Here is a 26043-nt window from a genome sequence, read left to right on the forward strand (position 1 = left end):
AAATAAAAAAAGAAATAAAGGCAGAAATTCAACGATAGCAACATTTGGGCGACGTCAGTATCCAAAGATTCAATCAATACTAAACACATTGCCTTAAAAACATCTAATGGCAAAAACATAAAGCCACTTTGCAAATAAAATCATGGTGACACACACACACACACACACAACATAAATGCTCCTGTCTTTGTGAAGCAGAGGAAAAGCTAATTGAAACCAGAATCACTGAGAATGCCTTTTCTGCGTCATCGTCATGACAAATGTTTTTTTTTACGTCACACCTCACGCGCTCATTCAAGACGCTGCTGTGGATCCATCACGATTAGAGTCTTCCATTTTCGCTTTTAGCACCAATTTCAAATAGATCTAAAGCAGAACAGACGAAACCAAACAGACATCTGAAGGATGACGAGTCACACACAAATCACCTCCATCTCGGGGGGGTTTATTATAGCGGGTTAACAAGTGCTCCGTGCCAGGAGGGGGGGGCTTAGTCGGAAGAAATGGAAGGAATATTTTGGAGCAAGAGGCAAGATTACCAATAATATAAAATAAAAAACAAACATCCAGGAATATTCCCACATCACAACAATAGTGAATGCTATATCTCTAATATCGATCCCAAGATAATCGAGAACATTTAGAACAAATCGATTCTATAATGAGTGAAAAACAAAATACTTGCTATAATAATAGACTCGCTCTGTCATCAAAGCCTCCAGGTAACAAAGGACCTGCTCTCCACCAACGCAAACTTCCAGTGAGGTGACAGCCGGAAAAAAAGACGCGGCTTTTGGCATATTTCTACAATATATATATATATATATATTCTACAACTTGTGTGTACTTTTGTCAACCACCGCCTGAACGTCTCCGAATTCCTGCTTCCTTCAGCTGACGGATCGCCCGACTCGGTCCTTCTACCTTCTTCTTCTCTTTCTTCTTGCGATGAGCAGACTTCCCCGGAGCCTTCTCTTTCACCTCCTCGCTCATATCAGCAGCCGTCCGTCCAAACGCGCCGCTATTAATCCAGCACGGACGCGCGGAGCGGAGCGCGGAGTAGAGCGGAGTGGAGCGGAGTGGAGCGGAGCTGAGCGCACAGCGTCCAACTCGCTGAGCTGCTCACACCCACTTACGCACACACACGCACGCACACACACACACACACACACACACACACACGCCCGCGGAGAAGAGGAGCCGACGAGGCTGCCCCGCTGCAGGGATGGAGAGACGCACATTCTCTCTCTCTCCGTGCGTCTTTCTTTCCTCCCACACAGAGCAGCAACAAGCTCGAATATTAATAGCAATCAATATGAACTCATCAGCACTTGGGTGTGTGTACGCGCGTGCGTGCGTGTGTGTGTGTGTGTGTTGCTGTGATATTTAACAAATCAAAACAAGCCCATAAAACGTTTTACATATTGGCTGGTTGTTGTTGGATTAATCCTTCCTGTATTCTCTTATTTTATGACAGTCTGTGAATTAAAACTGAGTTTTGAATTAGAAACAAAAAACAGTGATTGTATTGATCTCTAATGAAAATGACGAATGCAAAGTGACTTCTACGTCAAAATAACTGCTTTAATTTAAAAATGTAAAAAATAAATAAAATAAAAACACTGTGAGTAGGAAAAAAGTTATTAAAAGCACTCAGTGCCAGATTAAAATACTTTATTATTACGTCGAGCTACGATATCTGTAAAAAAAAAAAAAAAATGCCCCAACACCCCCCATCAAACCCCCTTATCAATAATGGACAAAAACATGAACATCTCTGGTGACACTGTGGATTAGTGCTGCATCTGTAAGTGTGTGTGTGTGTGTGTGCGTGTGTGAGTGCGTGAGTGGATTATGCCAGTGTGGGTTACTTTTCCCAATACAATTATAACTGCATCATCCATCCTGAAGCGTTGTGATTCAATGATTGTGTTCAGGGCTGTTCGCTATTATTGTAGAAGTGCACTCGCTGCAAAGCCACAGAAGCGCGTGCACACCGCGCGCGCGCGCGCATGGAATACAGCAGACAGAGGAGCTCTTTCAGGGGTTTCGCTTGAAGAATCCAGACTGCCATCTGGCGGCCACATCTTGCTATGACAACCATCTGTGGGCCAACTTTTGACACTAATCATCTGTTGTATGACATCATGGCACTCAGGGGCACCGCCCCAAACTGTGATGTCACCATGGTGACGATGCTTGACTCAGATCTGCCTCGTGACCCTGGAAACCTATAAACTAATATTAGAAAGCAAGCGTTCATCTTCAGTAGATTGTGGATTTCTAGCTACATTTATAAATAAGTAGAAACTACAATTAGGTATAATCATTTTCCACAATGCCAGATCCAGATGTGACATAAATGAGCACTAAAATTATTGATCTTCGTGTCGGTTTCTTTTATAATGTGTTACATTTCAGCCTGTATTTGCTGAATGTGTCGCCGCCAGCTTCCAGTCCCTGCACCTCCTCCTCTCCTGCTCCTCTAGACCCGTCTCTCTGATGCGCCTCCTCATCTTTCAGCCCAAATTCAATAAGACAGCCCCAAAACAGACAATAACAAGCCTCCAAAAAGGTAAACCCAATACTTTTACAGCTTATGTCCTGTTTCAAGCAGCCATTGCTTAGATACGCAATGCAAGTAATTAAATCATCGTAGACATTTTGGACCCGAGGACGAAGGGATAACTTTCAGTCGTTGCTCTTGTAAAGTCGCACAAAGAGAGAGAGAGGGGGGCAGATGGGTCGGATCAGAGATGAGAGAGCCGTGAAGAAGAGTCTATATTTAGCTCCGTGTTTACACTGTGAGATTTGCATGTTACATTCCTCGCCGCGGTGACGACTATCAGGTGCACGTTGGCACTTAGTGGCTTTAAAGAAACACTTTTGTTATATTCATCCATCCAGATTGTTTTAGCGTGAGCGGAGCCGAGTTCCGGCGACATCGGCCGCAGGAGGAAGTGGATGCCACTCGACTTGTTCTTTTACATTTCTGACACCAGGTCACAATTGATCTTTCCTGCTCTTTGTACCTAGATTTAGTTTCAAATATCCTCATTAGTTGTTTTTTTTAAATCACATTCAGTCAGCATCATCCTTTAATTTTAATTTCCATCAAAGAAAACTTTGTCTTTTTATCGAACCCAAAAAGCAAGAAATAAGAATTAAACAAATCCAACTATTTCAACCCAAGACCAGAACTGGCCAATCAGATGGGGCGGTTTCAGCAACGCCCCGAGCAACACAAGAAAAGCTTGGGATGAAAGGTTTTTACTAAAAGACTCGTAAAAGTAAAGGAGAACTTTTGAGAACGAGCAGGCAACCCGTGACGGAATCCCCAAACCCTCCCCTTGATTTACAATCCGTCTTTGTCCCGGGACCGGTGAACTCACACGATGCTAATGGCAGCACAAAAAAAAAAGGACGTGGATCCACGCCTAAAATGCTTTCAATCGCCAACCACGGAGACGACAACGGTGGCAGGCGGGGGTAAGTATGGAACTCATTGGCCAATGATCCGACCCTGCGCTGTGATTGGTTCAACGGAATGTCACCAAAAGGGACAATCGGACCTCCGGTCATCGCCGCTTGCAGCCTGGTACTCATTCATTCATTCATTCATTCATTCATTCATTCATTCACCACGCAGATGTTCAGACAGTAGCCTGTTAGCACACTGACAGCCATTCTAAAGGCTCCTCCTCTGGAAACCGAAAGTCATCTCAGCTGTTGCGATCAAACGGACAGTTGCCCCTACTTTACAACTTTATTGCTTAAATATTGATGCCCCATTGATCCCTGTTGTAATAAATTCAAAACAGCGATCAGAAGTTGAGATGTACTTTATAATTTAGGGTTTTATGGCACAATTTATACTTTTAAAGTCCTTTATAATGAGTAATAAGTGGGTTTATCTGCAGCGTATAATTGTATCACTAAACTTGTATAAAACAGTTTACAACCTATATTGTCCATAAATTACAATCTATTATTATTTTATTAAGCTATAAATGCTTTTTTTTACGTGGAATGTTTCCTAAAGTGTCTCATCACCATCGGAAATGTTAGGATTTGTTAAAGCTCTTTCGGGAGAGGCTTTGTAAAGCCCGCTGTAAATGAAAAACAGTCCTTGCTTGAGTATTTATTGTGAGTTCAGGCCTCTGACTTGCATGAATGTGTTGGAAATCCGCCTCGCATAAAAGTCCTAACTCTTCTGAAAGGGGACACCTGAGAGGAAGTTCAGCGATCCAGTCTTGGTTATTTTAGGCCACAAAAAAACCCTTTGGAAACAGGAGACATGAGCGCTGGGTCAGAACTTCCTCAATTTCTTCCCATGTTATAAGCTTTGTTATAAGCTTTTATCAATTAGCTTATCTAACCACGATCTTTTAACTGAATAGCTTCTACTGCCAGACTCTGGTGTCAAAGTCCAGGGCTCTTGTTAACCCGCCACCCGCCCGGCCTGAACGCCTCCCAACAGGTCACGATGGGTCAGGATGTAACAGGATGTAACGGGATGTAACAGGATGTAACGGCTAACGATGGCACCCTGAGTGTTTAGACTGCGTCCCTCTAAATCCATTTATTTTGCTGCACCTGATGGGAAAATGACATTGTGAAAGCAATTTCTATTGGGAGATTTTTATAATGACCCAATACAGTCATTAAAGATGAACTAGAAGTAATAAATAACAATATTTGAGCATTGAGCTGGCATCCGTCCTTGTGTCTGAGTCTTCGTCAATAGCTGCCATTCATTGATCAGAGGCTCTGTTGTTTCACTATGACCTATACTGTGTATCTGTCTCAGCCAGTCACAGACCAGCACACACACACACACACACATTCACAGTGACATCTAGCTAATTCTGCTGACCTGTAGCCATTGGTAAAATAATAATGATGTGCGTGGCTCATAACTGCTGTCTGGTCTGTTTACCCCACTATAGTCATCCTCTGTGAAAACAAACAAACACTAACACGGTGACTTTAATGTTACCTCATCTCCACTGAGGTCACGTTTACTCGCTGCACAAAACCCTGCAGCTGAAAGCCGGACTGAGTGATCCAGTAAACCGGCTGAGTCAGCGTCACGCGACCGTTCTCGTTACAAAGAGACGGACTGTGGAAAAAAAAAGAAGCTCTTTCAGTGTAAATTAACAGAGAAGCCAGAGAACGATCGCTCGCACAACCTCCCACTGTCGTTGTTTATCATTGTGTCATTTTTCTGTTTGTGCATTGGTGTGTTGGGAGTTTTATCTGTATGGATACAGGGGGGGGGGCGGGGGGAAATGATGCTGAATTTGTGCAAAACAAACCAAGCCCAAACATCTAAAACCAGGAAGGCATCAGCATGCCCATCTCTGCAGGCGTGGCGTGCTCGCCGTTGGAGCCTGTGTTTGCTCTGCTGCAATAAACCTCCTACACTCCGTCTTGACAACAGGCGGTCGTCGCTGAACAGCCTTCCATGTGTGGCAGTCTGTGGTCAACCATTAATGGACAGACAGGTACGTGCACAAACACATTAACAGACGCAGACGGGTCCGGCTGCCAAAAACATCAACCCACCTATCGTTTCAGAAAGCAATGGAGCACAAGGGTGTGGAGCGGACGCGGGCCACTGTCCTATGAGCATTTAGAAATAAAGAAAAAGCGTGTATTTTATTATACCTCAAATTAACTCAAAGTTAAATGCTGCAGATTAAAATTCAAAATTGGATAGATTTTTGTTATTTGTGAGTTTCTACGGGTCAGTTTTTCCCGCTGATGCATTTCCCAGTTTCACGTCGCCACTACCACAGATCCCCAAGAAGCGTTTGGACCCCAACTCTGTCTTAAACATTATTATTATTTTTACTTTGCTTTCTGCGTAATCGCAATTTGGAGCTGGCAGCAGCCTTCTGGGGGTGTGTTCCATTTCTATGCCTGCGAGTAAATGTTGTTTCCTTGTTTGACAAACCGATGCTGCTTTATGAAACTTTTGTTGCATCAAAGCTGCAGGTCAAAGGCTGATTTATTGATGATTACGTCACAAGATCACCATTTGGGTTCAGTTCTGCCTCTTAACTTCAATTATTATACCAACATTCTGTCCCTCTGTAAAAAGATCTTCTATTCATATGATGTATCTCTAAGACTCTCAAACATTTTAGGATTCTCTGACTATTTTCTCTCTCCAAATGTTTTTTTTTGGTGGTGGGCGGGTGTTTACAGGAGCTTCCAAATTAAAAAAATTTGCAAGATGGAATTGAAATTCTCAGACAGATCATCAAATTTGACATCTCATTTGCCTCCTAGCCTATAATAAGCCATCGCTCTAATGCCCTAATTTACACATTTATTTACATTTACAGTTAAAAGTGGCCTGAAAAACTGTCAAGAAAAAGTAAAAGCCGAGTAAAAAGCACCAAACTTGGCAACCCTAATGAGATAGAGCTTTATAGAGATCTTAAAAAGGCACCGGATCACAGAAACGTCATGCCAAAACTGAAACAATACTCGATGAGGCTTCAAGACAGAAGATCAAGTGTGAAAATGATTATCAGCAAATTCTAGAAAGTGATCACCCTTATTTATTTTTTGTTCTCGACAAATTAATAATCATAATGCAAACTAACAAAACAAGGGCTGAGTGGATGTTACATTACAGAAAACGTCATAAAGACCGACTTATTCTGGCAAAGACAGAAAAGATTAAATCAAATCTGCTCCCTGAATGAATGAATGGATCAGCGTTAATGAAGAAAACTTGACATATCAATGAAAATATTACATTATGTGCGTTAAAAAAATATATAGACATTTATTAGACAATACATTTTTTTGTTACTATTTCTCTTTCTCTTTCCCCCCCGCAGAAAAACCTTTAAACCATGAGTCAGGAACTTGGCACCAAAACGCACTGAAGCGCGTTTGAGTTTCACAATCCCGTCAAACTACAACGAACTGCAAACCAGGAGATTAATCCGGAAAATTTACTTCCAGAATCGGCGGGCGTCCCGTTTACCTGTTCTTCGCGGTCACCTGTGGCGGAAGAAGCCATGTTCGAAGTAAACAGCGCAGCTTTCTCCGGTTCTCAGGTAGACAGTTTTTCTGATCGGAGGAGTCGAGAGGAAGAGGCGGCGCGATCCACGCACCGAGTGTTAAACAGCCGCTACATGAACGCGTAAAAGGAGGCGAGACCCGCGCGTAAAGGCTTCTGAGTCGAGCCGGAGGAGCTGCGGCTCCCGCAGCGGCTGGGCAGAGCGACAGTTAGTCCCGGAGGAAGTCCCTGCTGGAGCCGAACCTCATCCAGCTGTAATAACGGCAGAGCCGACGCTAGGTGGCGGCATTGCTCCATGTGAGTCACCCCCTAAAAAAGAGAGGCCTCTACAGGCGTGAATTCAGCACAACTTCTTGAAATACGGTACATATAAAAAAATAAATAAACCTTTGTATAATCTATTTACTTTGAATTCAGAAAATAAATCTACAATTAAAGTCAAATAACTGCTAGAATGACAAATGTGTGAGCTACTTGACTTTTGATTTTCAAATGTCATGTTTTTGTTCAGCCTACCTTGAGTTCCATATTGTTTACTTTTTAAAAAAATTACATATACTATTATCAAGACAAAGTTATATTTGCTCACTTTTTCTATAGCCAACAACTGAGGATTCTTTTTAAACATATCCTTCTGCCATTTTTCATTTTAAGTACTTGAGTATTTAAAATTCATGCAATCTCTCTGAAACGACTTGCAGAGATGAATATCTGATTAGTTGGGTCTCATTACCAGAAGATGACATCAGTGGTTTAGCCAATCCATGAAGAGGATTACTGCTGGACAGTAGAAGATTCTGATGGTGAATGCATTCATTACAAATTCCATCTATCGTTTTATGGAACGACTTTGATATTAACAGTGATTTGAATAATCTTTATTGTAGCCATTGCCAATTTCCTTTTCAGGGATGTCACACAGCGGCTCCATACACCCAATTCCCCTCTGGAGCCAATAATACTGTTGCAGCGTGAACTAAAACCACCTGCAATGTTTATATTCAACCACATGTGGGCGCTGTTAGCCAAGAGGCAGAAACTGCACAGCTCGTGATTAGATATCTAAAGTACAATGAAATATTATAGAAACAATTTGATCTCTCATTTGCATTGCAATTTAACACGCACGAAGAGGTTTCCAGGCTTCAAATGAAACAAAGAGACCAAACTAGGTAGTCTGCAGATTTATTCCATTTATTAAATGTTGGCATACAGTTGGTCGATCTGAGGCTGGAAGAGAGTTTTCAGCTCGGCCCTCTTCGCCTTGAGCGTCGGAGTCAACAGGCCGTTCTCGATGGTGAATTGCTCATGGTGGAGGTAAACATCTTTCACCTGCGACATTTGCGAAAAGGGATGGAAATGTTAAGCGGTTAAAGATAAAAAAAAAAAGAATCTGGCTTGAAAGTATAGCCCAGCATCATCAGGGGTCATTACCTGCTCAAAGGACTTCAGTCCTGCTCCTTTTCCCAGTTTCGTCATATCAGAAAGAACGGCTTTTTTTACTTCCTGTAAAGATGTCATTGTTAGAAACAAATGTTCTTCGGCTGTAGGCAAATTAAATCCTGCACTACTTTTAATACTGAATTGGATTTGCAGCCATCCGTTTTACAGGAAGAGCACCAAGCACAGCTGTCTTCTTTTACCGTTAATGAACTCCTTTACTGCAGGGAGGCTTAGGTAGAAAACAATCGAGATGCTCGGCTGCATTCTGGGGCCCCGTGAGCCTAATTTCTACCTTTTGAGGAAAGGCCCTCCCCTGCATACGATGCAAGCGCAGACCAGACAGAAGTATCACCGTGTTTTTGCAGAGTTCTTTCATGGACCCACGGCACCCCAGATTCTTGGCAAAACCCGGCAGGACCTCTGGGTCTGGGACCACAATGGCAACCAAGGAGGACTGCAGACAGAGAGAAAGTTGATCAGATCCAATTGAGCTAGATAATTGATGCAGGGACTGCAGAGATTCTGGTTTTACCTGCAGACTGTCTCCATGAACAAATACTTGGGCCACCGGTTCACTCCTCACATACACGTTCTCAATCTTTTCTGGGGCTATGTACTCCCCTTGAGCCAGCTTGAAGATATTCTTCTTGCGATCAATGATCCTCAGAACTCCGCTCTATTGACCAAACAGGATGGCAGAAATACTTTAAGACAATTTTGCTCCTTGTAAAACTCTGGGGGAAACAATGCATCATTGCAGGGCGAACCAGCTGCTGTTCCCGTTAGAAGCATGGGAAACGTCCAAGTCCAGAACCAATGAGTCAAGTTTTTGGCGTGAGATTTCTCTATCTGGAAGAACTTTAAGATCCAGACCACTCATGTGGTCTGGATTCTAAAGACAGCTAGTTAGTTTGACAAACCGGGAAGTGGCGGTAATAGTTACTGTTCCACGGCAACAAAAAGCACATTAATCTTGTACCTCATTAGTTTAGCTTGTTTAAAAACCAAAACAAACGGCAGGAGTAGTAATTTGTAAAATCAACCTCAACCTTTTGACAGAACCATGTCAGATAGAAAGACTGGCATCGTCTCATTCACCCTTTTGGACTACAGGTTCTGATTCAGCCTTCAAGCCACACGCTTAAAAAAAAACATGTGATGCAGAAGAACTTATATTTATTCGTCCATTTAAACTAATAGCTTGACTTAATCACATTTAATAGAGAAGGTTCTTACTGGGAGCCATTTTCCAACGTCCCCCGTGTGGAGCCAACCGTCCTTATCCAAGGCCTCTGCGGTCTTCTCCGGGTCTTTTAAGTAACCCTTAAACACATTCCTGCCCTTGATGCAGACCTGGAAAGACCACATTGTGCATTTCTCAAAGGCCAAGTCAATAAAACTGCTTTATCTTCCACCCACGGGACCTGTTCATCTTCATCTCACCTCTCCTTCACCATTTGAAGAAAAGTAGTTCATTTCTTCCACATCCACCAACTTCACAATATTACACGGCAGTGGCACCCCAACATGCCCTGTGATAGATTAATATTGATCACTTGCCTGCACACAACTGATAAAAACAAAAAAAATGACACGTGCTTCGCCACCTTATTATAAAAGGCGTCACAAAAATCACTTTCAGGACTACAAGGCGGAACTTGGCTGTGAAGGGGAGACGGTTTAACTGCATACCTGAGGTGGCATCTCCTGGCACGGTGAAAGTGCATCCAGCTGTGGACTCCGTCTGGCCGTATGCTTCAAAGATCTAAGAGTCCAAACGAAAAGAGAGGCAATGACGCATCAGGACAACACGAAGCGATCGGTTCCAGGTGGACGCCTTCACACAACCAATACTAGTGCAAGCCTACGGTAACATCTTTAATTTATCGCCATACCAGAAAGGGTACAATTTTATTACCTGGCAACCCAAAGCAGCCCTGAGGAAGCTCAGAACAGATGGCGATATGGGCGCAGCACCCGTCACCATGACTCTGACACGTCCCCCCAGAGATTCCTACAGTCCAGGGTGAATGGGTTTGTATTCAGTGACTGTCTCTACAAAATCCCCCCCCCCCCCCCCCATCCCAGCAGAGGTGTCACCTGAACTTTGTGGAAGATGAGTTTGTCCCACAGGCTGTTGTTCCTGACGATGCCGTACTTCACCTCGGCGTATTTCCGGTCCACAGCGAAGTTCAGGAGCCACTTCTTGAAAGGCGACTTGGCTCCACTCTGGACCTACATTGTGACAGATTGGCACCATTTGAAAAACGTGGAAGTCGGGAGTCGATGTTGGAAATGGGTGGAAAGAGTGCATAACTTACTTTATCATAGACACGGTTGAGGAGTCGAGGTACCACCGGGAAAATGGTGGGCTGCAGGGCTTTCATGTCGTCCGGTAGCAGTCTGATGTCACCCTGGAAGAATCCCACCCGAGCCCCAACGCCATAGACCACCGTCTACAAGAAAGAGCCAAAGACCCATTTTATAAAAACACACAAGGGTTTCCTCACGAGTCATTTATAAATATAGAATTGCAAATAGTCTGGGCCCCCCCAACCTGGACGACTCTCTCGAACATGTGGGCCAGAGGCAGGAATGAAATGCTGACATCATCTGTGGATGGAACTACAGCTGTCTGGAACAGGTTTAAAGCACATGCCCGTCACAAATATTTCACATACCCACATCAGGAAGAGCAAAAAAATAATAATAATAAAATTGATCAACTGGACTAGTTCACATTTTTGTGGAAGTCGTTTTGCCTCTCGCCCAAGAGGCTTCTTCAGTTCACCTGGATGAATGAGAACCGACAGACATTTCCACATCATTACACTCATACCCCGAAGCTTTTGATGACTCCGGCAGCATCAGAGACTACATTCTCATGGGTCAACATCACTCCCTTGGGGTTCCCTGAAGAACAAATGGGCATATTTAAAAACACTTTTTAAAGTTTCATGTCATTCCTTGGAGACACATGTAATCAGTTAAACTCATCTGGCAGAAATGACCAATTCTAATTTTCACAGGGCAAACTACATGATTTAATGAGTCACTTGCATGCAGGCTGGTCTGTTCGACTGCACACAGTGTTGCTTTGGGCTAAAAACGCTAACATGCCATGAACCATCTCAGTTATATGCAAAGTGATCACCTGTAGTTCCGCTGGTGAAGCAAACAATACTCAGGTCCTCCGGCCTGGGAGGCTGTCAAGACATGAATCCATCACATTAGAACCAGTCTGGTGTAAATGTACTTGAAATGAGATGAATTCCTCAGAAACAAAACTTACAATTGGCTTCTGAAGATTATTTTTCCCCAGAGTCTGGAAAGCGAAAATGAAATCACCTTCGTTTCCCAACAGTATTGTACGAAACTGAAATGAATGAGCTAAAAAAACCAAGCAATACCTCCACATCCTGCAAGGACAAGACTTCCACCCCGGACTTCTTCGCTCTCTCAACCAGCTCAGGGTCAAAAGAGTCCATGATGACGATAGTTTTGAGAACCGGAGTCTGGCCTTCCTCCCGGGTCTGCAGCAGAGTTTGTGCTTTGGTTTGATTGTCACAAAGCACTGTGGAGATCTCCGCTGAAAAATAAAGGCAGTTCACGAAAAGGAAAAACAGGTAGGAAAACTTAAACATTGGTAATTTGCAGGCGCTTATGCTGACAAGAGATGAAAGTACGAGACGAGTGGAGTCGATGGCAGCAGACCCGTAATAGATCCTTTGTTTTAATCCGTCTCAGACGTTCAGATTATAAACATGAATACGGGGCCTTGAACGGGTCTGGTATTAGAACCTGCACCAAGTTATCTGGTGAATGAACCCAAGATGCTTTTAAAAAGGAATGACCGAAGTTCTGTTGGTCTTTACCGTCTGGCAAATGGTCCGACAATTAAAAATAAAAACCCCACAGAAACCAGACACCCCGTCAGAACCTACCGACCCAAAGGCGATGCATCTTTTTACACCTGCCATATTGCCTTCATAGTGGGTTTCATCATCATTTGGACCTTCTTTTCTTCTGCCCAACAAAAATTATATGCTGACAACGTTAAAAATGTTCTCTTTGTTTACCCTTGTGACACGTTTAATCAGCAGAGATGTGTAGGCTCACGGTCGAAGGAGTAGCTGTGATAACTAAATGCAAAGGGATTAGCGCCCACTCGGCATGGAACCAATTACCTTGGTTGATAATGAACACCAGGGCCTCTGGACCCAAGGTGTCGTACAGGGGAACTACAACCATGGAGTAGGTGTAGCAGGCCAGCTCGCCAATAACCCACTGCAATGGATGCATGAAACAGACAGCATTCCCATTTTCAGAGCACAGAGCACCCACTTTTACATTAAGGATTCACCCTTGTCGCCCCCCCACAGACACACACTTACCTCTGGTCTATTCTGAGCAAAGACACCAATGAAGGTGTCGGCGTTTGGCTTCAGACCCCTATGTAGAAACCCCGAGCCCAGGTGCTCCGCTCTGTCGGACACCTTTCATATAAACAGGAAGTGGAAGGAAGGTCACCTGGGGCAATCTCAACCATGCTAAACGCAGTTGGCTGCAGTTTCACCTGTTTATACTTTAACCACTGATATGGCCTTCCTGGTTTCCTGTGGCCCAAACACGGTCCATTATCTGAAGATGAGAAATAGATCCAAGACTTATCCAACAGCTGGCACACAAAGTGTTGCTGGTAATGGATTTGACACTGTTTTTGACTGTTAAAAACGAAGCTGCTCATCTTAGGCTCCTGTAAAGACAGGAAACACCACTCTGCAACATTCACACCCATTTCTGATTAGCTTGAGGTGAGGGTTTCTTTACCTTTATGCGGAACCTTAGCCGCTGGCATGCAGACACGATTTGGGCTCATGTCCTAAAAATCTCTTAAAAAGAAAGCCCTGTGTGAGCAGCAATAAAATAAAGTTCTCACCCGAAACCTTCAGACCCCTCTGGAAAACCTCATACATGGTCTTTGCATCGTCGTAGCAATATGCCAACAGGTTGTTGTTATCCTCCAGCAGAGCAGTCTTTCTCGCTCCATCCTGCAGCGGCGAGAATGAATAAGAAACAGCCGCAAACTTTATTGATAAACCGTTCTGGACTGCATGTTTTACTGTTCATGTGACTGAACCTCTGAAGAAGGATGTGCATAATTTCCTGTTTACCAGTTGGAGGCAACTTAGAAGTTACCTTAATGCCTAGAGTCTGTTGGTCGAGGTCAAAGGGAGACCGGAGAGGGTCGGGTCGCATATTCAGGTAAACTAGCAGAGCTGCAGCCACGGCTAACAGGGAGATGATGGCCGAGGTCGGAAGAGGGGAGAACAGCAACTGGAAAAGGACGTCCATCGTGCTGTAATCTAAACATGCAAGATTTTATTAAGATTAAAAGTCCAACGTACGTCGAAATAATTGTGCATTTCAGAGTCTCTTGACACCGCGTAGTGTCAAGGTCAAAGTCAGCATGACTTGTACAAGAGTCAGTGGAGTCTAACCCAGTGAATGTTTAGTCCGGTCCAGTCCAGACCCAAGTCATCACAGGCACGGGGGAAACTAAATGCATCCAGTGGCACAACTAATAATTAGAACCTCCAGATTAATCAACGTTCTCTTTCCAGCCTTAGTTTAATGACTTAACGGACGTTCGCCCTACCAGGTGTTCCACGCTGGTCGCAGACCGACAGGCAGGCGGATGGTCGTGGTCTTCGTGTGGAACGCAGATCCTCTGCCTCCGCTCTGCAGATCAACGCAAAGTAGTAAAGAACCGTCTGGCAGTGTCAAAAGAAACCTTTGAACCTCGACTGCAAATCACTTCTACTGATAAAGAACATGAGCTGAGATAAACATTTTTGACTTTTATATCAGAACAACAAAACATACATCGTGCGATTTTCTAAAGCATCTAGGTCATTTAAGGGTCGACGGAAGGCTTCGATTTTCAGCCCACGCAGATTAAATTCATCCGAGCAAAGCCGAGATGCAGCTGCTTAAAGTTCAGCCTCATCTCCGGTTTTACATGCAGCGTGTGCAAAACAAATCACGCCGCTTTCAAAACTTATGAAAGATTAGAATACGTTGTTGAACCATCGGGTGTTGGTTCTCGAATTGAATTCAAGAGCACTACAAAGTAAATATCTTTGGAGATCCACTCAGGAAAACACGACACCTAGCAGCAGCGTGCAGCCGTTTCTCGTGCGACACGAGTGACTTCGTTTTGGCTGAATGGGTTTCCCTTGTGAGAGTGATTTCTGCTGGACGGCAAGCCGAAGGCAAAGGGATTCATCGGGAGAATCTTTTTTTGAAAGAATTACCTGGCGGGATCAGCAGAGGTGGTTTGTTGCCAGGCCGAGCAGCAATCCCCCCGGGGAAAAAGCAGCTGAAGCCAGCAACGCCCTCTAATGTGCAATCTGCCCACCTGTGGCCATTAGCACTTTAAACTGAACGCAGCTGTGGAGCATCTCTGCAAGCAGGCGAGGCCCAACCTGCACGAGCAAAACCCCGGGAGACACGTCACAGTTTTTGCCTCTGTTTTGCTGCGCCGTCTCTCTGAATCAAATGATCTCATGTTTTATAATAATAATAATAATACTTTCTGCAGATGTTTTTTTCACTCCCCTCATATGTGTGTGTTTACATGCAGTGTAAAATGTATCTCCTGATAGAGACAGAAGAGATTAGGATGAACTTTGATACCAGATTTACGAGTGCAAGCCGTATCTCAAGGTGAACAAGATGTGGCACCTTTGGAATCCCTGCTTGATAAAAATCTAATCAGTGACTCATCACGCCTGAATCTGGTTTTAAAGCAACGACTACAATCATAGGAATGAAAGTCAATTACACCGCTGTTTTATTGATTCATTGAGATCTGCATTTAAAACAAATGCTGCCTCTAATCAAGTGATTTACATATTATATATATATTTCTATTACTAACAATGTCTGCTCACAGTCTCAGGGAATGTCAACCGAGGGCTCAAAAGCTCCTGCTGATCCTAGAGAAGAAGATAACACATTCAAAATTATGTTAAAAGCTGTCTGTCTGTCAGGACAATTTTCCCCATTAAATTTAGTTCGTAATTTTTCCTCACAGATTGTGCATAGTTCATTCTAAGAGAGTTATAAATGGCTTTTAGGTGACTTCTCCCAGATTGCTTTAATGATGTCCAATCAGTGAAACGATGGACGGAACAATAAAAGCCTCTTTATATATATATATAAAAGACTGGAAAAATCTTTCCACTGCCGTCCGCAGTATTTAAATTTCCCCTCATGAGGCAGCTGTCAATCATCACCATGGAAGTTGGGTATTTAAACCTTGTGTAGCGTGAGGCAGCAAAAGGATGAGAGTGATGTGTGGCTCTGGCATAAAGCACATGTCCCCGCTTCTTATCTCGTCGTTAGCTGCTGTGTTAGCCGCTGGCATCATGGGGTCGCAGCCCAACAAGCTGATAATTGGCTTCCAGGCTCCCTGGAATATTACGCTGCCCTTTAGCGCCTTGCGTCTGGGCTCAGCCATTCAGATAGCCGTGGATAAGGTGAACACCAATCCCTCCTTCCTGGGCAACTACAGCCTGGATTATGTGTACGTGGATACAGACTGCAATCCCAAAGCTTCCTTGGGAGGATTCATTAGCCAGGTGTGGAAGGAAAATGTGTCTGCGCTATTTGGTCCGGCGTGTCCTGAGGAAGCGGAGGTATGTTTCGTTTTGAGCCTTGGTTTAGATTATTATAAATCGTGCCTTTTAAAAGACGCTGAAACTAAATGCAGTCTGATACAACAGTCCTGCAACAAATCTGACAATCGCAAAGGTTCTGGCGTTTTCTTTCCTGAAACTGTTTGAAGGAAGCATTGATGAAACTTTGATGGGTTTATGTGAAAGGTGGCTATGATTGTGGAACTGTAAATTTTGCCTGTTTCATCAGCTTGGTTGCTGCTCGGCCATGCTGGACATCAGGCATTTTTAAGCCGTTCTGGCGCCATCGAATTCCGAGTTAACACTCCAAAATGATCTTCTGTTGCTAATATGTCTGATTATTTATTAATAATGTCTATATTATTATATAAGATCTATGCATTGCTTATTAAACCAGCAACTTCTGCAACAAGCATTGATACTGTAAGCGAATCTCATTCCTGTTCTTAAGAAATAAATATATAATAATAATAATAATAATAATAAATAACTTTATTTATGTAGCACTCATCTTCTTGGAAATCCTTTTTTTCTATGTGGGGAATTAAACCTCACCTGCTTGTTGTCACAGGTCACAGGTCTCTTAGCATCCGCATGGAACATCCCGATGTTCGGCTTCGTTGGACAATCGTCCAAAATGGACAACAGCAAGGTCTATGATTCCTACATCAAAATCGTGCCCCCCCTCAAAAGAAGCTCCGAGGTCCTGGTGAAAACCTTGGAGTTTTTCGGGTGGCGTCGCATCGGGATGATCGGAGGAGGATTAGAGTCAAACACTTGGGATAAAGTTGACGCTTTGTGGAAAACCATTGAGATTCCCCTGAGAACCAAGTTCAAACTGGCTGCTGCGGTCAAGTTTGACACCAGCGACGTTCAGCTTATGCATCAAAACGTGAAATACATCGCAACGGTCTCAAGAGGTGAGGAAAGCATTTGGTATTTAACTCCAATCAGAAGCTTGCTGTAATGTTCTTCCCTTCGCTCGGCGCGTCCTGCGTCTTTGTCTTCCTCCAGTCATTGTGGTGCTGACAAACAAAGAGGACTCCGTGAATCTCCTGCTGGAGGCCGAGCGACAGGGTCTGATGAACGGCAACTACGTCTTCTTCCTGGTGCAGCATTTTGAGGTCAGTTCCAGCGAGGTGAGTAGAAGCTCTGACACAGATAATTGCTCACACCTCTTTTTTTCTGAGTTGTATTACATATCGATCTTCTCCCTGACCAGGATAACTTGTGGAAGAACTGCCTGAACGGTACGACTAACCACGACGCCCTCAGAGCCTTTGACATGAGCTTTATTATCGGCCAGAGAGCCTACAACAGCTACGACTATTACGACTTCTACGAACAGGTTTATAAAAGACTGAAAGGATACCCATTCCAGAGCAAACTGACTTCCGTAAGAGAGGTGAGCCCCCCCAATGATGGGAGCAAGGAATATGTGCTTTACGCTCTGCATAAAGGAGAATCACAGATGCCACCGTTCTCTTGTAGGTCAGCCCTTATTCTGCCTATCTACACGATGCAGTGCTTCTATACGCAATGGGAGTGAAAGAAATCCTCAAAAATGGTCAAGACCCTCATAGTGGAAAGCAGCTGCAACAGCGATTGAAAAATAAAAGTGCCATTCAGTTTTATGGTTTGTACATTAAAAAAAAATATTGTTTTTCTTACAATGCTTTTGTGCAAGCAAATAGTTGTGGCATATTATCATAGGTGCCTCTGGATTGGTCCACTTTGATGAAGAGGGGGAAAGAAATCTGGATTATTCCATTTATGACCTGCAGTACGTAGGAGACGCACACAAGTTTGTGCCCGTCCTCCATTTTGAAAGTCTTACCAAATCTATCCGGTAACAATCAGTTTTTAAAATGTCAGTGGAATTCAACATTTGTTTTCTTGATTGGTATATTTTTGAAAGTCATACACACACACAAATGTTTTCTTTTTTTTTCAGGGCAACGTCTAAATTTGCCTCTGTGGTCTGGCCAAGAGGAAGACCCCCTCCCGACGTACCAGACTGCGGCTTCAACAACGAACTCTGTGAATGGGTGACTAATGGTCAGCGACACCAGTGGGCACGACTGTCTTGAACTGAAAACGTGCCCATAATGTCTTTAAACCAAACTAACCGCCTTCGTAATTCCCTTGTCTTGACAGACATCACCTTGTTGGTCCTGCTTGTGGCTTTCCCCGCCATCGGCGTGCTCGCGTTCCTGTGCATCGCGGTCCTCATCCTGCAGAAGCTCCGACTCCAGACGAGGCTGGATGATTCCCGCTGGTGGCTGATCAACTTCAGCGACATCACCATCATCAGGGACTTCTCAGTATGAGTGCTAAAACATACGCTGCGATCGCTTGCTTGCTCCATATGGCTCACGGGTGCGTTTGTGTCTTTTCCAGGGAGTTCGGGGTTTATCCCCGAGTACCACGGCTAGCCCGACTGGGAGCAATGGTTCTCAGTCAAATGTTTCCAGCACCAGTTACGGCCTGAAGGGCAGGACAGGGAAGGAGCATATCTACATCACCATCGGTCTCTACCAGGTACCAGCCTCTACATTATGTAATGTACCTTTACATGCGTTTCTTTGAAATGCTGTGCAATCTCACACCTCCAAAATAGATTTAGCCCTAATTGATCTTTTTTTTAATTATTATTCCTTGCAGGGAAATCAGGTGGCCATCAAATACATCAAGGACCCCATCACCGCGAGCATCCAGACGCCTTCCATCATAACAGAGTTCAATATGGTTGATGGTTTTTTTTTTCATTTTTCTTATTGCATCCAAGTGTTCGGTTTGTCACGCATGAATTGATGTACCGAGCGCCTAACCGGCTTTAAACTGTTTAAGACAGATGAAGGAGATGAAGCACGAGAACCTGGTGCAGTTCTTTGGAGTCTGCCTTGAGCCCCAGAACGCCTGCTTGGTCATGCAGTACTGCAGGAAAGGCAGTCTGGAGGTCAGCGGCGACTTATTTGTAATTACAGTTGGGGTTATTAGGCAAAATTAACATGTAATGTACCCATGCTTAAAATAACTGAAATTGGGTTAAATAAAAATAGCCCCATTTTGAATCGGTGCTATATTTGACCCAAACCTGGTTTTGGTTTATTTATTTATTTATGTTGTCTGCATTTATTTCTTTTTTTTTTTCAGGACATTCTGAGGGCTTCGGATGATGAACTGGATGGAATCTTTAAGCTCTCCTTTGCTTACGACATTGTCAACGCGAGTCAATTATATTCAGTTTAATTCACTTCATTCATCAAGCCATTTTGATTTAGTGGCTGAAAAAAAAAGGCTATGTAAAATAATTGCCTTTCTGGTTTTGGAACGTTAAAACGTGTTTACTGTTGCTCCAGGGAATGGATTTCATTCACAAAAGTAACCTGAAGTTTCACGGGGAGCTGAAGCCGAGGACTTGTCTCGTCGACAGCCGACTCCAGATAAAACTATCTGGCTTTGGACTGTGGGAGTTTAAATACGGCATCGAAAAGAAGAATATCCCGGTGGAAAACCTCCTTCATGGAGGTCAGTGGGTGCAAACAGCCTGGTGGAGAAGGAACGCGTGGGATGTGATGTGTTCTTCAGTGACGCGTTATCCTACCGCTGTGTTGTAGAGCTGTATTGGACAGCGCCTGAACTCCTGAGACAACCGGGGTTCCAGCTCAACGGAACGCCCAAAGGTGATATCTACAGCTTTGCCATCATTTTGTGGGAACTAATGTACAACTCCAAGGTTGGCCCGTATCAGGACATCGACCTGGAACCCAAAGGTATTCGCTGATTAGACATTTATTCCTTTACACCGTGGAATAGATGTCTGGAAATTGTTTCCATTCTACTTGTGTTTTTTTTTTTTTTGTGTATTTGCTTCATGTTTTCTCTAGAGATTATCATGCAGTTGCGAACACCTTTCCAAGGTAAACCTCTCCGACCTGCGCTGTGTGGCCAGCCGTGCAGTGAGATGATCAACTCGCTCCTGAGGGCCTGCTGGAGCGAGAACCCTGATCACCGACCCCCGTTTGGGTCTATAAGGAGACAGCTGAGGGAGAGCAGTCCAGATGGGTCAGGACTTTAGCCAACACCAAATTTCATTGAAATGTTTTTAAAAAACCGTGAACTGACCCCATTGCGGTGACGATTGTGATTTTCTGTACCGCAGCCATGACAGCATCCTGGATAACATGGTGGAGAAGTTGGAGAAATATGCAAATCACCTGGAGGACGTGGTGGAGGAGAGGACCAATCAGCTCACAGCAGAGAAAATCCGTGCAGACAAACTCCTCTCCAGCATGTTACCACGGTAACTAGTGTGTGTCCGATTGTCCCAAGGTTATGTCAAAATCTATACCGCTGATTCTCTGCCAGATGACTAGACTTTTTTTTTCTGTTTAGTTTTTAAATGTACATTTTGTATTATAATTTGTGTATTTTTTGTACTATTATTATTATTATTCAGTGTTTAATTTAAACATTGGCACTTCAGACCTTAGACTCAGCAGGGGATGAGGGTTGCCATCTACAACATTCAAACTAAAACTAACTTAAAAACAAACTAAAAGTAAAATTTGGAAAACGTGTTATGACCCACCAAAATCATAGGACCAGCAGTCAGTCTCCATGACGATGCCCCTTAGAGTCGGCGTTTCTTTGGTAGGTACATTGCAGATCAGCTGATGGCAGGGAAATCAGTGGAGCCGCAGAGCTATGACATCGCGACCATCTTCTTCTCTGACATTGTGGGCTTCACCTCCATGTGCGCCGTCAGCTCTGCCATGGAGGTGGTGACCTTCCTGAACGACCTCTACAGTCTCTTTGATGACATCATCAAGATGTACGACGTCTACAAAGTGAGTCGCACACACAGCCTTTTTTCTGACTCCCCTCCTAAGATGTAAAACCAGTTGAACTTTTCATATCGGCTGTCTTTGCACGTTGACCAGGTGGAAACCATTGGAGATGCGTACATGGTGGCCAGTGGCGTACCCATCAGCAATGAAAACAAACACGCTTTGGAAATATGCACGATGGCGCTGCATTTCTTGAACGCCATCAAGGTCTTCAGAATCCGACATATGGCGAACGAGATTCTCGCCATTCGCATCGGGATCCACTCTGGTGAGAGACAAAACTGATGGCGGCAACGAACCCAAACACGTGACGTTTGGCCAGTGCAAACCCGTTGCTGTTCATTTCAGGCCCGGTGGTTGCCGGGGTGGTCGGCACCACCATGCCTCGCTACTGTCTCTTTGGTGACACGGTGAACATGGCCTCTCGCATGGAGAGTAACAGCTTACGTGAGTCAGCACATACATTCCGCGGATTCGCTGTATCGCAGGTTTTCTTGCCGAACGTGTGTATTCATATGCTTTTCTGCTATATCACGGAATTCTGCGGTATGTATAAAAATAATAAAAAATCCATTATTTTCATTATTTTATTGAACAAATAGGCATTTTCTAGCGTAAGAAAATTAAAAAAAAAGTAGTAAGAGAGTAAAAATATAAAATAAATAAAAACACATAGTATTAAAGCGTATTAAAATACAGTACCGGCACGACACATAGTAAAATAAATTACCTGCTAAACATAAACATTAATTGCATACAAGTGCAAAACGTTTGAAATCTTAAGCTCATGTTGGTGTGTTTTCAAACAGCCCTGAAGATTCATATATCGCAGGGCACTGCTGAAATTCTTATCCGGGATGGATCGTTTGAGCTGGTGGAAAGAGGGGAAATCGAAATGAAGGTGACTTCAGTGTTCCTGTTGTATTTTCTTCAATAATTTTTTTTTTTTTTTAACTCCACGCTGAGTAAAACACAAAACATGTTTTGGTTTTTGAATGAATTCCAGAGCCGATGTAATAATGTCCTTCATGAATGACTTGTACAACCTGCAGTGTGTTTGCCGGTGTGTGTTTGTGTCCATGACAGGGTAAAGGGCGTCATAAGACCTACTGGCTGCTGAGCAAGAGGGGATTTACTCCTCCGGTTATTGCGCCCAGATCTCCCCCATCTGAGATTCTCAAACTACCGACCAAGGTAAAATAAATGTTGGTGAAGACCAGCCGGCAGTGACGGCATACATGTTTAATTTCCCATTTAAAGCACTATTTTTGACCTGTATTTGTAATATCTCTACTCAAGAAACTAGGAATAGCGAGATCTGCAGAGAGAAAGGCCAACAAGACCCCGCCCAAAGCCATGACCGACGCCACGTTAACGGCAGTGAATATTTAAAGAATCGGTGGATGTACTGAGTATAATTTGGATAAGATAAAATAAAAGCACTGTGTAGCATCACAATACTCTAATAAAAAGACTGGCTGTTTATTTTCTTGAGTATTGAACTTACTTCAACCCAAATGCTTCCAATAACTTCCAGGGAGACGTCAGACAACACATCATTATTTTTATTCTATTAATCTTTAATGGAGAAAACAGTGAAGTAATGTCTGTAACAGTTCACACGGTTATCCACTCGCTGTACACACACGGTTATCTGAAATGTGCTAATGCATTTGCTAAATCCCAACATGTGTTTATTATGACCACCAGCACGATGAGCAGAGATGTTCCTGGGGTGGGAAAGACAAAGAGAAGGCAGCCGATCAACTTTTAATGAAATACAAATAAAGATGAGCGTCAAACTAACTGACTTCACATCAATCAATTATCTTCAAGTGTAATGTGGGGCTCTTTGTATTTGCAGTATTTTTTTTTGCAATCCTGGCTGCTGTTGTGAAAATCTGTCAAATATTTCTGTTACAGCCATCATGTATTTACCTTCCGCGTGTCCGTTATTCGGGGATTCATTTCCTGCAAAGATATCGACAAACAGGATCCAAATGAATCAGATTTATAGAACAAAAACAATGCAGCAGTTTTCTATTCTTTTTTTTTTTAAGTACCCCAACACTGATTTTTTTTTTTACTCCTTCATTAACTTTACTTGGAGCTTTATTGTGCAGAAATTTGCATGGAAAAATAACATGCTGGGAGTTTCTCTGTGACCTCTCCTTATTCAGGAGACCCGGATTTTGTGACATCACAACTTGTTTCTGTTTCTACAAGTGGAGGTAATATAAAGAACTTTGTATAAATGTACCTTTATTTTGTGGTGATTTTTTTTTGGCTATTTTACCTTTCAAGAGAAACTGAGCAGTGAGGATCCCCCCACTTGGTCCTGCCTCTGGTGCCATAACTCTACGAGAGCAGGGGGGCTGGGGGGGGAAATAGGAGGAAACATCGGTCTATGACTGCTGAAATTGCAATTTAATAAAGGCCTATTCCAAATAAGCGTCGAACTCACTGGTTGACAGTTGATCTTCTCTGCGTCACAGACGTGGACCTCACAGTGAAGCCACACCGTGGAAACCTTCTCCAGCCACTGGAAGCGGAAGGAGTTGAACTTAAACATGGAGCGGCCATCTTTGGCGTTCTCAAATATAACCACGGTGTTGTCAGAGGAGCAGCTGCAGGAAGGAAAAAGTCTATTTTACCACCACTTCAACCGGTTGCATTCCCGCCCGGTTCACTGTGTGCACCTGTTAACGATGAGACTCCACCTCTTCTTGTCGGTTGCATAAGGAGTGGGCGTGGCCCAGCAGTTGTTTATAACAACTTTGAATCTGAAGCGCAGCAAATGAAATAAAAGGAGATTGGCAGGAAAGGCAGGCGCTTCCACTGGTTGAATATACTTGGAATGACTGTAGAAATTTGGAATATTAAAATATACCTGCTACTCAGACCTTTTGCCTCAATGCCAATGAAAACCTCAGCGCCGATGTCAAACGTGTCGATCACATAGGGCGCATCTTTCGCCTGCAGGAACTTTGAATTCTACGCAAAACATCATTTCTTTTACTATTTCTTTTATTTATTTTTTGCAGTCCTTTACACCAAATAACTATTTATTAACTTTTATTTATTTATTATTATTATACCTGTATCATCCCATGCAGCTATTCTGCACCGGATGTAATAAATGCGTGTGAAAGGCTTCCACTGGAGAAACTGGATCAGCGAGCCGTCTACTCACCGTGAACGCGTTCATAGACAACTGTGATACAAATGTGCCTAAACTCCCGTTGTTGACAAAAACTGTAGCCACTCTGGAAAAAGCAAAGGGTTTCGTAAAAACGCTGCAAGTCATTGGGTTAGAATGCACACATTTCCCACGCGGTAGCTGTTGCTGCTACGCGTCCTGGGATGGAGGCTTACCTTTGGCTGAAGACGGCGTTGTTGACCAGGTAGGCTGCTCGGTAGGTGCAGCTGAAGGTGTAGTTGACCGGCTGGTTTCGGACAGTCAGTAAAGTATCGTTGGACACGATTGAGTTGTAGAAGATGTACCTTGGATCTTTTCCAGGCATGTACTGTGGAGAATGATGGAACGCTAAAGTCAGAAGAGCTGCTGCTGCAGCATATTCGTCTCCGTTGTATATTTACACCGAAATACCAGCTTGGCGTCCCACCTCAGACTGGGTGCCGCAGTACGAGTGGTTTTTGGGCGTCAGGTCTGAGATGACGAAGCGGTAGTATCCCGTGCTGTGTATCCCGTTGTAGCAGACGCCTCCCAGGGACAGCTGCTCAATCTCCCAGCCGTAAGGACACTCTGGGACGTTGGCGATGATGGTGTTGGGGAAGCACGACACCATAACGTAGTCTGAAATCATAGAAAGGATTTTGTGACATACGCACAGAGGTTCCAACTCTCGGCACTGCGGCGTTACCTGCTTTTTGGGGCGTGCATGTCCATGCGACGGGCAAGAGCATTAATAATGCATGGACAGAAGCCATACTGGGATTCTGCAGAGAGATGCAAACAATTATAACTCAGCAATGAGAGGATTTTTACGGATGAAATAAGATTAGACCAAGATAAAAACTCACCTGTAGGGAAAAACACATTTGATCAGCGTGTCAGAGGGTCATCGTGGCCCTTCGACCTACCGGCAGCAGTGACTCTGCAGCAAACGTCTCAACAGCTTGAGCTGTTTTATAATGTCACGAGTGAAAGGTAATGGATTCTCCTCCTTTCTCTCACCACCTTCCACCCCCCGGTAGGGTTCGTTTAAGAGCTCTATTGTATAGCACCGCTCACAAAAGCTCTCTGTGCTGCTCGGACATTGACTTTCAAATGACCAGTGCCTCATGGGGTTAGCGCCCAGGGTGCTTAACAAATTACCTTTTCTAAAGTTACAGGAAAACCTGTCATTTTACAGTGTGAGGAATAAACTGACAGAAATGTACTTATTTCATATATAATCATCGTGATTTATCTTAGCTTAGCATAAAGTTGAGTCCATTCATACATCCATTTTCTTGTAGACGAGACGATTGTGATTTTGTTTCATTTATTTTTTTAAACATTTAAAAACAGGTGGTTAATAATTAGCCAGGCTAATTATTTCCACCATTGTCTAGCCTGATATTTAATGAACAAGAAGCAGAGTGGGATCAATATTACATACAAGAAAGCAATTAAGCAAATCAGTCAAAGTGTCAAACTATTCATTTTAACGCTAAAAATGATGCGCCTGAAAAGTTTGAAATCTCTCTTTGACCTGAAGCTACAGTCGCACAATCACGACTCTGTGCAGAGACTCAATGATGAGAGCTGTAAAACGATAGCAAAGGGGACAGATACTAATGTCAACGGGACAATTCCAGTCACCCAGACGTGGAAGGGGCAAACTGTAACATATTAACATCTGAATGGAGCAAAAGGGGAATTTGTAATGGTAGCCCAAGGAAGATACCAATCTAAGAACGCGTCGGGGGGACAGCTAGCGTAACAATCAAAGGCAACAAGATACCACCGGGTTATGTAACCGCACACTGTTCGAGG

The 26043-nt window shown here is 43.6% G+C and overlaps 3 protein-coding genes across 3 annotated transcripts; 1 reads left to right on the plus strand and 2 right to left on the minus strand.

Moving 5' to 3' along the window:
* Positions 1–8239: 8239 nt before the first annotated feature.
* On the minus strand, positions 8240–13840 carry acsl5 (acyl-CoA synthetase long chain family member 5). The gene is made up of 20 exons (XM_068754714.1): positions 13685–13840; positions 13425–13536; positions 13062–13126; positions 12880–12981; positions 12673–12772; positions 11896–12074; positions 11778–11810; positions 11640–11691; positions 11325–11398; positions 11043–11120; positions 10807–10941; positions 10586–10720; positions 10404–10499; positions 10178–10250; positions 9929–10017; positions 9722–9838; positions 9018–9161; positions 8838–8939; positions 8477–8548; positions 8240–8374 (listed from the first exon to the last, which is right to left on the minus strand). Exons 1-20 carry the CDS (start codon positions 13838–13840, stop codon positions 8240–8242), a joined length of 2049 nt encoding a protein of 682 aa, XP_068610815.1.
* Positions 13841–15918: 2078 nt separating this feature from the next.
* On the plus strand, positions 15919–22433 carry gucy2g (guanylate cyclase 2g). The gene is made up of 22 exons (XM_068754839.1): positions 15919–16188; positions 16760–17108; positions 17203–17327; positions 17411–17593; positions 17680–17824; positions 17902–18037; positions 18143–18246; positions 18346–18512; positions 18589–18729; positions 18853–18936; positions 19043–19147; positions 19345–19416; positions 19551–19719; positions 19809–19964; positions 20079–20256; positions 20354–20494; positions 20849–21041; positions 21135–21309; positions 21390–21488; positions 21851–21942; positions 22128–22235; positions 22341–22433. The coding sequence occupies exons 1-22, from the start codon at positions 15919–15921 to the stop codon at positions 22431–22433; spliced, it is 3285 nt and encodes a 1094-aa protein (XP_068610940.1).
* A 258-nt stretch (positions 22434–22691) lies between these two features.
* tectb (tectorin beta) lies at positions 22692–24992 on the minus strand. The gene is made up of 10 exons (XM_068754840.1): positions 24926–24992; positions 24668–24858; positions 24417–24568; positions 24235–24307; positions 23932–24035; positions 23741–23824; positions 23506–23668; positions 23338–23416; positions 22980–23012; positions 22692–22771 (listed from the first exon to the last, which is right to left on the minus strand). Exons 1-10 carry the CDS (start codon positions 24990–24992, stop codon positions 22692–22694), a joined length of 1026 nt encoding a protein of 341 aa, XP_068610941.1.
* Positions 24993–26043: the final 1051 nt, after the last annotated feature.

This window comes from Brachionichthys hirsutus, chromosome 21 (assembly GCF_040956055.1).
Source record: "Brachionichthys hirsutus isolate HB-005 chromosome 21, CSIRO-AGI_Bhir_v1, whole genome shotgun sequence".
NCBI lineage: Eukaryota > Metazoa > Chordata > Actinopteri > Lophiiformes > Brachionichthyidae > Brachionichthys > Brachionichthys hirsutus.